The sequence below is a fragment of the Carcharhinus amblyrhynchos genome, chromosome 5, assembly GCF_965287045.1.
Source record: "Carcharhinus amblyrhynchos chromosome 5, sCarAmb.v2.hapA, whole genome shotgun sequence".
Classification (NCBI taxonomy): Eukaryota; Metazoa; Chordata; class Chondrichthyes; order Carcharhiniformes; family Carcharhinidae; genus Carcharhinus; species Carcharhinus amblyrhynchos.
In genome coordinates this window covers 74,140,334-74,153,461 of record NC_137328.1, presented here as the reverse complement: position 1 = coordinate 74,153,461, position 13,128 = coordinate 74,140,334, and the positions used below count along the sequence as shown (strand labels likewise).

General features: G+C 43.3%; 1 protein-coding gene across 4 annotated transcripts in view; it reads left to right on the top strand.

Annotated features, from left to right (window-relative positions):
• Window positions 1-13,128, top strand: part of mcc (MCC regulator of WNT signaling pathway) — a 192,106-nt gene that overhangs the window by 47,489 nt on the left and 131,489 nt on the right. The window contains exon 1 of one of the 4 annotated variants that reach the window (XM_080189015.1): window positions 2,166-2,508. The exons of the other annotated variants lie outside the window; for them this stretch is intronic. Coding sequence (XP_080045141.1) covers window positions 2,452-2,508 — 57 coding nt within the window. The 5' untranslated portion in view covers window positions 2,166-2,451. Of the gene's footprint in view, window positions 1-2,165; window positions 2,509-13,128 lie in introns of those variants that run through there. 4 annotated transcript variants of the gene reach the window in all.

Genomic DNA, 13,128 nt, shown 5'->3' with positions numbered 1-13,128 from the left:
CTGTAGATGCAAGCCTAATTTTGCTAAGTGTCATTAATGTGAAATTTTCGGAGCACCACATCTCACTTTGGAGCAGTAAAGTTTCATGCTCTATTAATGAAGATAACTTGCTTCTGGAAACTTGTTACAATGGGTGGAAAAATCTAATGGCGGACTTCAAAATGTGTATCTTTATAATTTGTGCTTTGGCTGCATATCAGAGAATGGGCTTAATCAGATTTTAAAAAATATAATTAATTGAATGTGGGCTTCGCTGGCTCAGCCAACATTTCTAATGCTCATTCCTAATTGCCCTTGTGAAGATAGTAGTCAGCTGCCTTCTTGAACTGATGGAGTCCATGCGCTGTAGTTACACCCACAGTGCTGTCGGGGAGGAAGTTCCATGATTTTGACTCAGCGACAGTGGAGGAATAGCAGTATATTTTCATTTCAGGTTGGTGTGTGGCTTCAAGCGAAACTTTTAGATGATGGTGTTCCCATGCATCTGCTGCCCTTGTCCTCCTAGATGTGATTTAAGGCGATTGATCGAAGGATTAGAGGGAAAGTGTGGAAAAACTTCTTGATGGATGAATGTCTGGAATGCGCTGTCTGGTTTAGTGGTGGAGGCAGATACCCTCAGCTCATTTTAAAAGATATCTGAATCTACACCTAAGGTGTTGTAATCTGCAAGGATAAGGACCAGGTGAGTTCCTGCAGTGCATTGTGTACATGGTACACATTGCTGCCCCTGTGCATCAGTGGTGGAGGGAGTGAATGTTTGTGGATGGGGTGCCATTCAAGTGAGTTGCTTTGTCCTTGATAGTGTCAAGCTTCTGAAGTTGGATATGCACTCATCCAGGCAAGTGGAGAGTATTCTATCATGCTCCTGATTTGTGCATTGTAGATGGTGGACAGAGCTTGGGATGTGGGGTGGTGAGTTACTACAAACTTCACAGCCTCTGACCTGCTGTTGTAGTCACAGTATTCGTATGACTAGTCCAGTTCAGTTTCTTGTAAATGGTAACCCTGGGATGTTGATAGTGGACGATTCAGTGATAGTAATGCCATTGAATGTCAAGGGCAAATAGTTAGATTCTCTCTTGTTGGAAGTTTTCATTGCCTGGCACTTATGTCGTGTGAATGTTACTTGGCACTTGTCAGCCCAAGCCTGGATATTGCCCAGGTCTTGCTACATTTGGACAGGGACTAGTTCACTATCTGAGGAGTCGCAAATGTTGCTGAGCATTATGCAATGATCAGTGAGCATCCCCACTTCTGACATTACGATGGACGGAATGTTATTAAAGCAGCTGAAGAAGGTTGGGCCTGGGACACCACCCTGAGGAACTCGAGTAGTGAAGTACTGAAATGGAGATGATTAATCCGCAACAACCACATCATCTTCCTTTCTGCTAGGTACTACTCCAACCAGTAGAGAATTTCCCCTGATTCCCATTGACTCCAGTTTGGCGAGGGTTCCTTGATGCCACATTCTGTCAAATATGCTTTGATCTCAGGCTGTTAATTCACCTTTGAAATTGAACTCTTTTGTCCATGTTTGAACTAAGGCTGTAATGAGGTCAGGAGCTGAATGACCTTAGCGGAACCCAAACTGAACACCAGTGAACAGGTTATTGCTAAACAAATACCACCTGATAGCACTGTTGATGACCTCTTCCATCATTTTATGTTGTGTTGTTGATCATTTGCTGTCACTAAAATAAATTTTGCTTTAAGGGGGTATTGTTAAAGCACCTTCTGAAGAGGACTAAATGAATCCTATTGAAAGATGTATAAATTGTTTTTATAAATTGCTCAGGTAGATTTATTTATGTATTTGCAATTTATGGTAAATTTCTGAAGCAAGTAGAATCTATTGCTGATGAGGATTCTGCCACAAATTTTCTCCTACGTAGCAAGAGAAAGCTTGGCTTAATATATAAATCACAAACCTGGAATTAAACACAGCAGAAATATAATTTCTGCAAACAAATCTTTTGATGAAGGAGATGAATGGCTTGCCACTGGAGCTGCCGCATTTACAACAAGCTCTCAAAATAGGCAGTACTTTCAGTTCCTCTGGGAGGTGCCTTCAATCTAGCAGCTAAACAGCACACACAGTGTGGGGGAGGTACTGTAGTACTGACTTGTCTTCTAGGAGAGCATAACAGCGGGGGCTGGACAACTTCTGGGCAAATTTTTAACCAACAGATGATTAATTATTCTACCTATGTTACCACACTTTGAGATAATGTGTTACTCTACATTTAATTATTTTCTAAGTGGAGGATGTTCAGCTTGTGGAAGATGTCAGCAGGCTTGCATCATTAATTCAGGCTGTGAGTCCGTTTTGGGTTGAAAATGGCTGGCTTTGCTGGAAAGTAGCAGACAGAAGAAGCTGGAAGCAGTTGGCACAGTATACATGGCTTAAATTCTGGGACATTTTGCTACTGCACACTAAAAGCCAGCACAATGAGCTCGGGAGTTGATGGTAAATGTGGAACTGATTCAACAACAGAGAAAAATGAGGTAAGAGCTGTGGAAGTGGGCTGTGGGGGAAGATGAAACTTTAATGGACTTTGTGCATCTATGGACTTTTGAAGCTTACAGCATTAGTCAGGAAATGATCTGCATGCTTTTGCATTGGCACAGCATCAGTTTAGATTTGTCAGGAATGTCAGTTGGACAGGAAAAGCAGGGGTAAGGAAACATTTAAATGGATTTTGCAAGAGAAATTTTGAGTGGAAGAAATTTGATTTTTTTTAATGCTTGTCAAAGAAATTAATTTCGTTCAATGTGCAAGTTTCAAAATTTCTTGTTAAATTTGGCAATAAATTACAAATAGCGACAGCAGCTTTAGTCTTCCTCCTTTTTTGCATTTAACAGACAGTGATATTCCAGATGCCAGGATGTAGTTGATTGTTTTTTTAACTGGGGGAAGGGTCAGGAAGTTGATGCTTTAGGGGAGTTTAATGTTCCGAGCAAAGACCAGATAGCAGTCATTTTCCTTATTTGGTCTCTGTAATAAACAATCCTCTCCTGTTCCCCCTGCGCACCACCCCCCCTCAAGAAATATTTCAGTTTTGCTTAAGTAGGGACTTTGTCTTGAAAACATAGTTTAGTATTGTTCTGTGAATTTAATATCTAATCATTAGTTATGAATTATATACATTTTTTAACTGCAATCATGCATTTACATTTGGGGAGAGAAAAAAACATTTTCTATGTTGGGCTTGTGGTTTTTCAATTTGATTTCAGTTTGGCACATTAAATGGAATGAAGTTGCTATTTGTTTCCTAACAGATACTTAAATATAACTTGGTTATAACCCTCCAACACAACCAACTAATATATTTTTTTGTTTAAATGAAATCCTGCATGGCATTACTAGTATAGTTGCATCTTTATGAATTTAACTTCATTTCTTTGTTGGTGAAAAAGATTTGCAAAGTTTTAAGTGATGTCAACTATGAAACTGTCTGGAGACCAAAACATCAGTTCTAGATTATTGCGTAATTTGCGAATGATTTAAAAAGGGTCATCTCTCCCACTTCTTTTGGAATTAAAAGAAATGAAATCATTGCGAGAGCAAATTGATGCCAGAAGTGCAATAGTATGGTTAGTACTGCAATACTTTCAATACTAACTGTTGGAAGATTTGAACATAGAACATTACAGCACAGTACAGGCCCTTCGGCCCTCGATGTTTCGCCGACCAGTGGAACCAATCTAATGACCTTCTAATCTAAACTATTCCAATGTTATCCATATGCCTGTCCACTGACCATTTGAACACCCTTAAAGTTGACGAGTCCACAACTGCTGCAGGCAGGGCATTCTATGCCCTTACTACCCTCTGAGTAAAGAACCTACCTCTGACATCCATCCTATAATTACCACCCCTTAATTTAAAGCTATGTCCCCTCGTGTTAGCCATCACCATCTGAGGAAAAAGGCTCTCACTATCCACTCTATCTAACCCTCTGATCATCTTGTATGCCTCAATTAGGTCACCTCTTAACCTTCTTCTTTCTAACGAAAATAATCTCAAGTCCCTCAGCCTTTCCTCATAAGACCTTCCCACCATACCAGGTAACATCCTGGTAAACCTCCTCTGCACCCTTTCCAATGCCTCCACGTTCTCCTTATAATGCGGTGACCAGAACTGTATGCAATACTCCAAGTGCGGCCGCACCAGACTTTTGTACAGTTGCAACATGACCTCACGGCTCCGAAATTCAATCCCCCTACCAATAAAAGCTAACACGCTACGCCGCCTTAACCTTTTCAACCTGGGTGCCAACTTTCAGGGATCTATGCACATGTACACCAAGATCTGTCTCTCGTCGACACTATGAAGAGTCCTTCCATTAGCCCTATATTCTGTACTCCTGTTACTCTTGCCAAAGTGAATCACCTCACACTTTTCCCCGTTAAATTCCATTTGCCATCTCTCAGCCCAGCTCTGCAGCTTATCTATGTCCCTCTGCAGACTGTAACATCCATCCTCACTGTCTCCTTGGTGTCATCAGCAAATTTACTAACCCATCCTTCTACACCCTCATCTAGGTCATTTATAAAAATGACAAACAGCAGTGGCCCCAAAACAGATCCCTGAGGTACACCACTTGTAACTGAACTCCATTTGAGTCCATTGTCATACTTAGAACAGACAATTTAAATGATTTTGCTCTTTACCATGGGCTGCACAGTGGCTACCTCTGTTGCTTCACAGAACCAGAGCCTGGAGTCAATTCTGGTCTTGAATTTGCGCATTCTCCCCATATCCGCATGGGATTCTTCCCACAGTCCAGTGATATACACTTTAGGTGAATTGTCCATGCTAAATTGACCCTGAATCTCCAAAGATTACTTGGATGGGGAGATGGTGTGGAAGCTGGGCCTGGATAAAATGCTTTTTCAGAGTCAGTGCAGACAATGGCCTCCTACTGCACTCTGGGGATCCTATGGATTTTGCTACTATGATGTATGAAATAGGATAAGTTGCAGCATGTAATGTAAAAAAGAATACTGACAAAGACTGAATACCAGTAAAAGTAATGATCTCCAGGTTTGCAAAAAAAATTTAATATTTTGTAGCAAGGATTTTGTTCTTTCTCTGTGATCTTAGAATACTTCCAGCTGCTTTGGGCCCAAGACAGAACCACTAAGTGGTTGGGGTTGGGGGGTGAGGAAGAGGGTGGTGCGGCATGATGAAAGATTCCCAAGTATGGGATTAGGAACATGTCATAGCACGTTATCCATACTGCATCAATTGTGACTTGGAGATTCTCTCCCGAGAGACCAGGGATGACGTTATCATCCACGTACTGAAGTTCTACATGCAATATTAGTGTCATTTTCTTCTTGGATTTCAACTGGTCAAGGTTGAAAATTTTTCCATCCATCCTGTACATTATGCACACTCCACTGCGAAGTGCCTTTTTGACAAGTTGAAGGATGACAGTGATGAAGATGGAGGAGAGGGTGTGAGCGATGACATATCCTTGCTTGATTCTGGTCTTGACCTCAAAGTTTTCTGTCATATTTCCTTCTGTGACATCATGTTGTGGAGAAATCGGAGGATACTGATGGATTTCTCTGTAGAGCTGACCTTTGACTGGGTCTTCCATGGCACTTACCGATTGAGTCAAAACCCTTGGTCAGATCAAGCTATGTAAAGTGGTTGATGTTGCTCTTGGCACTTCTCTTGAAGTTGTTGAGCGGTGAAATTCATGTCCATTGTTGGAAGCCACACTGGCGTTCTGGAAGGATTTCTTTAGAAACTGGGAGAAGGTAGCTGGTGAGAATTCAGATGACGATCTTCCTGCTGCAGGAGAGTAGGGAGATTCCTTGGTAGTTCCCACAGTTCACTGTCTCCTTCAAAGAAAATTACAGCACAGGAACAGGCCCTTCAGCCTTCCAAACCTGCACCGACCATGCTGCCTGACTGAACTAAAACCCCCTGCCCTTCCGTGGACCATATTCATGGAAGGGCAGCGCATAGGAGTATAATATCAAGGGTAAGACGCTTAGTAGTGTAGAGGATCAGAAGGACCTTGGGGTCCGGGTCCACAGGACTCTTAAATTGGCCTCGCAGGTGGAGAATGTGGTCAAGAAGGTGTATGGTGGGTGTACTAGCCTTCATCAATCAAGGGATTGCGTTTAGGAGTCGGGAGATAATGCTGCAGCTTTATAAAACCCTAGTCAGACCCCACTTGGAGTACTGTGCGCAGTTATGGTCACCTCATTACAAGAAAGATGTGGAAGCTATTGAAAGGGTGCAGAGGAGATTTACAAGGATGTTGCCTGGATTGGGTGGCATGTCTTATGAGGATAGGTTGAGGGAGCTTGGTCTTTTCTCCCTAGAGAGACGAAGGATGAGAGGTGACCTGATAGAGGTTTATAAGATGTTGAGAGGTATAGATCGGATGGATTCTCAGAGACTATTTCACAGGGCTGAAATGGTCACTACGAGAGGACACAGGTTTAAGGTGCTGGGGAGTAGGTACAGAGGGGATGTTAGGGGTAGGTTTTTCACTCAGAGGGTGGTGAGTGAGTGGAATCGGCTGCCGTCGGTGGTGGTGGCGAACTTGTTGGGGTCTTTTAAGAGACTTCTGGATGAGTACATGGGATTTAATGGGATTGAGGGTTATAGGTAGGCCTAGTAGGTGGGGATATGATCAGCGCAACTTGTGGGCCGAAGGGCCTGTTTGTGCTGTAGTTTTCTATGTTCTATATCCCTCTATTCCCATCCTATTCATGTATTTGTCAAGACACCCCTTAAAAGTCACTACCGTATCTGCTTCCACTTCCTCCCCTGGCAGCAAGTTCCAGGCACCCACTATTTTCTGTGTAAAACAAAAACTGCCTCATACATCTCCTTTAAATCTTGCCCCCCACACCTTAACCTGTGCCCACTAGTAATTGACTCTTCCTTGATAGTTGCACCCCTGAGAATGGCAGGGATTTCCTCGCTGTACCAGGTTTTCAGGAACAGCTGATGGAGATGACGAGTGATTTCTCCATATGCCCTATGGTTTTTCGATTCTTCATACGTTTAATGACGGCTTGGACTTCAACCAGGAGTGAAGAAGGTAAAGATCATCTTTGTGGAGTTGGTGGATTTCCTCAAACACGTCCTCATCTACAGTTGCATCACAACCCAATTCCATGTGTCCTGAACTGATCCTTGGATTTTCTTCTCCAGAAGAAGATGTAACCACTGGCTTCTTCCTCAGCTGCCTGCTCTTCGGGTCTCTTGCAGGAAAGCAACATCAATGTTTAAGTGTCTGAGTTAATAGACAGTAAGGGCAATTCTCCATAGAACCATAGAAAATTACAGCTCAGAAACAGGCCTTTTGGCCCTTCTTGTCTGTGCCAAACCATTTTTTGCCTAGTCCCACTGACCTGCACTTGGACCATATCCGTCCACACTCCTCTCATCCATGTACCTGTCCAAGTTTTTCTTAAATGTTAAAAGTGACCCCACATTTACCACTTTATCCGGCAGCTCATTCCACACTCCCACCACTCTGTGTGAAGAGCCCCCCCCCCCCCACCGCCCACCACCACCACCACCACCACACCCCCTGCCCCAATATTCCCCTTAAACTTTTCTCCTTTCACCCTTAACCCATGCCCTCTGGTTTTTTTCTCCCCCAGCCTCAGTGGAAAAAGCCTGCTTGCATTCACTCTATCTATACCCATCAAAATCTTATACACCTCTATCAAATCTCCCCTCATTCTTCTCATTTTGGTCATTTGTTTCCTCATTATCCATGAGGGTTCATACATGCCAGGTTTCAAAATTGAATTTAATTTTGATTTTCTGGTTGCAGGGAAATTAGCCCAGTGGATTTGGTTTTACAACAAAGTTGTAGATGGAAAACACTTTGTGTTTTTGGAACACTTTTTCTAGCCCCTTCCCTACGTGGGGGTGAGCAGAGTGGATCCTGAAGAGGGCTGCTCAGTTGTGAAGAAAGCTGCTGAAATGCTCTCCTGTTCCTATTCTAAGAGCGATTCTATGGAATCAAACTCCAATGCCCACGTGCCAATCCAAAGCTAAGGACTTCCAGTTCTCACGATCCTGTCCCGTCACCTCTCGCTGATCACTGCAGGGTTGGTTTGTGTGGGGGTGTGTTGGTTTTCTGTAGAGGGTTGCCTTGTTTGAGACACCTATTGATGTGAAAATGCTGTGCAGTTCAGCAGAAACATGGTCTATGACAGAAGGTAGGTCCAGCTCCAGCGCTAAGGGAACCTTGATGACCCGAGATCTCCCACTGTAGCAGCCTTTACCTACTGTCACAGTTGCTGATTTCACATTCGCTGTTAATGGATTGTTTTGGATTGCGCTTTGCCTGGTTCCTCCCCTTTGACCTTTCTGTCATAGGTGACCCTGTCAGGAGTTTAAGACTCCCAAAAGCATCACTGTCAGGATGAATGGGATGTTCAGGTTTTTCCACCATGGCAAGGTGGCAATCCATGGAAAAATAACAGGGTAATTTATGTACTAGTCAAATATCAAGTAGAAATGGAAACATCTTAAAGTTCACAAAGGAAAGGGACATGTTGACTAGTCGTGTCTCGGAGAGATGTGTTGATCCGTTAGAAAAAATCTCAATTACAAGGGAGGAAGTGTTAGGTTTTTAAGGAAACATTAAAACAGACAAATCCCCAGGGCCTGATGGCATCTATCCTAGACTGCTCAGGGAGACAAGGGATGAAATTGCTGGGTCTCTAACAGAAATCTTTGTCTCTTCACTGGACATAGGTGAGGTTCCAGAGGTCTGGATGATAGCAAATGTGGTCGTGTTGTTTAAGAAGAGTAGCAAAGGTAACCCGGGTAATTATAGGCCGGTGAGCTTGACGTCTGTGGTAGGGAAATTGTTGGAGAAGATTCTTAGAGATAGGATATATGCGCATTTAGAACGGAATAATCTCATTAGCGATAGACAGCATGGTTTTGTACAAGGGAGGTCATGCCTCACAAACTTGGTTGAGTTTTTTGAGGAGGTGACAAAAACGATTGACGAGGGAAGGGCTGTGGTTGTCGTCCATATGGATTTTAGTAAAGTTTTTGACAAGGTCCCTCATGGCAGGCTGGTGCAAAAGGTTAAATCTCACAAGATAAAAGGGGAGCTAGCTAGATGGGTGGAGAACTGGCTTGGCCTTAGAAGACAGAGGGTAGCAGGAGGGGTCTTTTTCCGGTTGGAGGTCTGTGCCTTGTGGTGTTCTGCAGAGCTCTGTACTGGGACCTCTGCTGTTTGTGATATATATAAATGGTTTGGAAGAAGATGAAGCTTTGCCGGGAATTATAGACCGGTGAGTCTTACTTCTGTTGTGGGCAAGGTTTTAGAAAAAATTATTAGGGATAGGATTTATAATTATTTGGAGTGTAATGAATTGATTAGAAATAGTCAGCATGGTTTTGTAGCGGGTAGGTCGTGCCTTACTAACCTTATTGAGTTTTTTGAGAAGGTGACCAAGGAGGTGGATGGGGGCAAGGCAGTTGACGTGGTATACATGGATTTTAGTAAGGCGTTCGATAAGGTTCACCATGGTAGGCTTCTGCAGAAAATGCAGATGTATGGGATTGTGGGTAATCTAGGAAGTTGGATCAGGAATTGGCTATCAGATAGGAGACAGAGGGTGGTGGTGGATGGTAAATATTCATCATGGAGTACAGTTACGAGTGGTGTGCCTCAGGGATCTGTTTTGGGGCCACTGTTGTTTGTAATTTTTATTAATGATCTGGATGAGGGTATAGTTGGGTGGATTAGTAAATTTGCTGATGACACCAAAATTGGAGGTGTGGTAGATTGTGAGGAAGGGTGTCATAGTCTGCAGGGAGACTTAGATAGGTTGCAGAGCTGGGCCGAGAGGTGGCGGATGGAATTTAATGCGGAGAAGTGTGAGGTAATTCACTTTGGTAGGAGCAACAGATGTGTCGAGTATAGGGCTAACGGGAGGACTTTGAATAGTGTGGATGAACAGAGGGATCTAGGTGTGTGTGTACATAGATCCCTGAAAGTTGGGAATCAAGTAGATAAGGTTGTTAAGAAGGCGTACGGTGTCTTGGCGTTTATTGGTAGGGGGATTGAATTTAGGAGTCGCAGTGTAATGTTGCAACTGTACACTACTCTAGTGCGGCCGCACTTGGAGTACTGTGTGCAGTTCTGGCCCCCGCATTACAAGAAGGATGTGGAGGCGTTGGAGAGGGTGCAGAGGAGGTTTACTAGGATGTTGCCTGGTATGGTGGGGAGGTCCTATGAGGAGAGACTGAGGGATTTAGGGTTGTTTTCGTTGGAAAGAAGGCGGCTAAGAGGGGATCTTATTGAAACATATAAGATGATTAGAGGTTTAGATAGGGTGGATAGTGATAGCCTTTTTCCTCGGATGGAGAAAGCTAGCACGAGGGGGCATGGCTTTAAATTAAGGGGGGGTAGCTACAGGACGGATGTCAGGGGTAGGTTCTTTACCCAGCGGGTGGTGAGGGATTGGAATGCCCTGCCTGCTGCGGTTGTAAATGCGTCTAGTTTGGGGGCGTTTAAGAGATCTCTGGATAGGTTTATGGACGAAAAGGGATTGGTATAGGCTAGTGGGTCATTGTTTTTGTAACTGGTCGGCGCAACATCGTGGGCCGAAGGGCCTGTTCTGCGCTGTAATGTTCTATGTTCTATGTTCTATGTTCTATGTTCTAAGCTGGTGTAATCAGTAAGTTTGCGGACGACACAAAGATTGCTGGAGTTGCGGATAGTGATGAACATTGTCAGAGAATACAGCAGGATATAGATAGGCTGGAAAATTGGGCGGAGAAATGACAGATGGAATTTAATCCCGATAAATGCGAAGTGATGCATTTTGGTAGATCTGATGTAGGGGGGAGCTATACGATAAATGGTAGAACCATCAAGAGTATAGACACACACAGGGACCTGGGTGTGCAAGTCCACAGATCCTTAAAGGTGGCAGCACAGGTGGAGAGGGTGGTGAAGAAGGCATATGGCATGCTTGCCTTTATTGGACGGGGCATAGAGTATAAAAGTTGGCATATGATGTTGCAGCTATATAGAAGGTTGGTTAGGCCACATTTGGAATACTGCGTCCAGTTCTGGTTGCCCTGCTACCAGAAGGATGTGGAGGCTTTGGAGAGAGTACAGAAAAGGTTTACCAGGATGTTGGCTGGTATGGAGAGTCTTAGCTATGAGGAGAGATTGGGCAAACTGGGATTGTTCTCCCTGGAAAGATGGAGGATGAGGGGTGACCTGATAGAGCTGTATAAAATTGTGAAGGGCATCGATAGGGTGAACAGTGGGAAGCTTTTTCCCAGGTCAGAGGTGACGAACACAAGGGGTCCAAGTTCAAGGTTAAGGGGGCAAGGTTCAACACAGATGTCAGGGAAACGTATTTTTCACAGAGAGGGTGATGGGGGCCTGGAATGCGCTGCCAAGTAAGGTGGTTGAGGCAGACATGCTGGGACTGTTTAAGACTTATCGAGATAGCCACATGAACAAACTGGGAATAGAGGAATACAAATGAATGGTCTAGTTGGGCGAATGAGCAGTGCAGGCTTGGAGGGCCGAAGGGCCTGTTCCTGTGCTGTACTGTTCTTTGTTCTTTGAAATAAATTACAAATGAAGGTGAACCGACCAATTATTAATATTTTTGAAATTCTTTTGGTCATCAATTTTGGCCAAAAACCTTGTTCAGAAAGTAACTTCAAGTCTTGATATTAGTTTATCGTAAAACACTGAGCAAAATTGTGGAGTGACAACACTGTTTGCCAAAGCCCAGTTGGCATCATGGGTGTGGTCCTTTGCATAAGCTGAATATTAAATAATGGTTTGCAATGAAAAGAAAATGAAATATGACACTGCTTTCCAAGTATAGTATTTTCTGTGTTTGAAATGTTGCAATAGGGTTTCCAACTTGTGCCTCTGTGCTGTTGAGTATTGTATTTCCAACTCTTACTGTCAACTGAAGAAATTACCAAGGCTTGCAATTTGTAAACTTCATCTTCAATAGAAAATTGTTCAAAAATACTGACAGAAACATTTTGGGAAAAGTATAGTAATTTTTTTGTATAGAGCATCGAAAACAAATCAAAATATGAATTTAACCCCCTTTCTCTTGGCACTTTCCTGAGGAAGGTGATGTTGATTCCTTTGTGGTATTCAAGCGATTCTTTGCATTATATTGTGTATGTGATAAATGAAACCTTACACAGGAACAGGCCCTTTGGCACGCTAAACCTGCGCCGATCATGATGCCTGCCTAAACTAATACCGTGTGCATTTATGGAGTCCGTATCCTTCCATTCCCATCCTATTCATGCATTTGTTTAGTTGCCTCTTAAATGCTGCTATCATTCCTGCTCCCAACACCTCCCCAGACAGTGCATTCCAGACATTCACCACCCTATATGTAAAAAAAAACTTGCTGCACATCTCCACCCTATATGTAAAAAAATCTTGCTGCACATCTCCTCTAAACTTTTCTCCATGCACCTTAAACCTGTGTCCCCTATTACTTGACTTTTCTACCCTAGGAAAGAGCATCTCTTTATCCATTCTGTGGATAATCTTGATCTTATAGACCTCTGAGGTTATCCCTCAACCTCTGTTGTTCCAGTGAGAACAAACTGCATTTATCCAACCCCTCCTCATAGCTAATACCCAGACCGGGCAACATCCTCGTAAACTTCTTCTGTACCCTCTCCAAAGCATCCACACCCTCTGGTAGTATGGTGACTTGAATTGTATGCAATATTCTAAATTTGCCTAACTAAGGTTCTGTGCAGCTGCAGCATGACCAGTCAATTTTTATACTCGGTGTCCCAACCAATGAAGGCAAGCACGCTGTATGTCGTCTTGACTATTCACCTGCATTGCCACTTTTAATGATTGGTGGACATATATGCCCAGATCTCTCTGCCTGTCAATACTCCTTAGGGTTCTACCATTTACTGTATAACTCTTACATGTATTGAACTTTCCAGAATGCATTATCTCTCACTTGTCTGGATTAAACTCCATTTGCCATTTCTCCGTCCAAGTCTCCAACCGGTCTATTTCTTGTTGTATTCTCTGACAATTCTCTTCACTATCCACAACTCTACCAATTTTTGTGTCATCTGCGAACTTACTA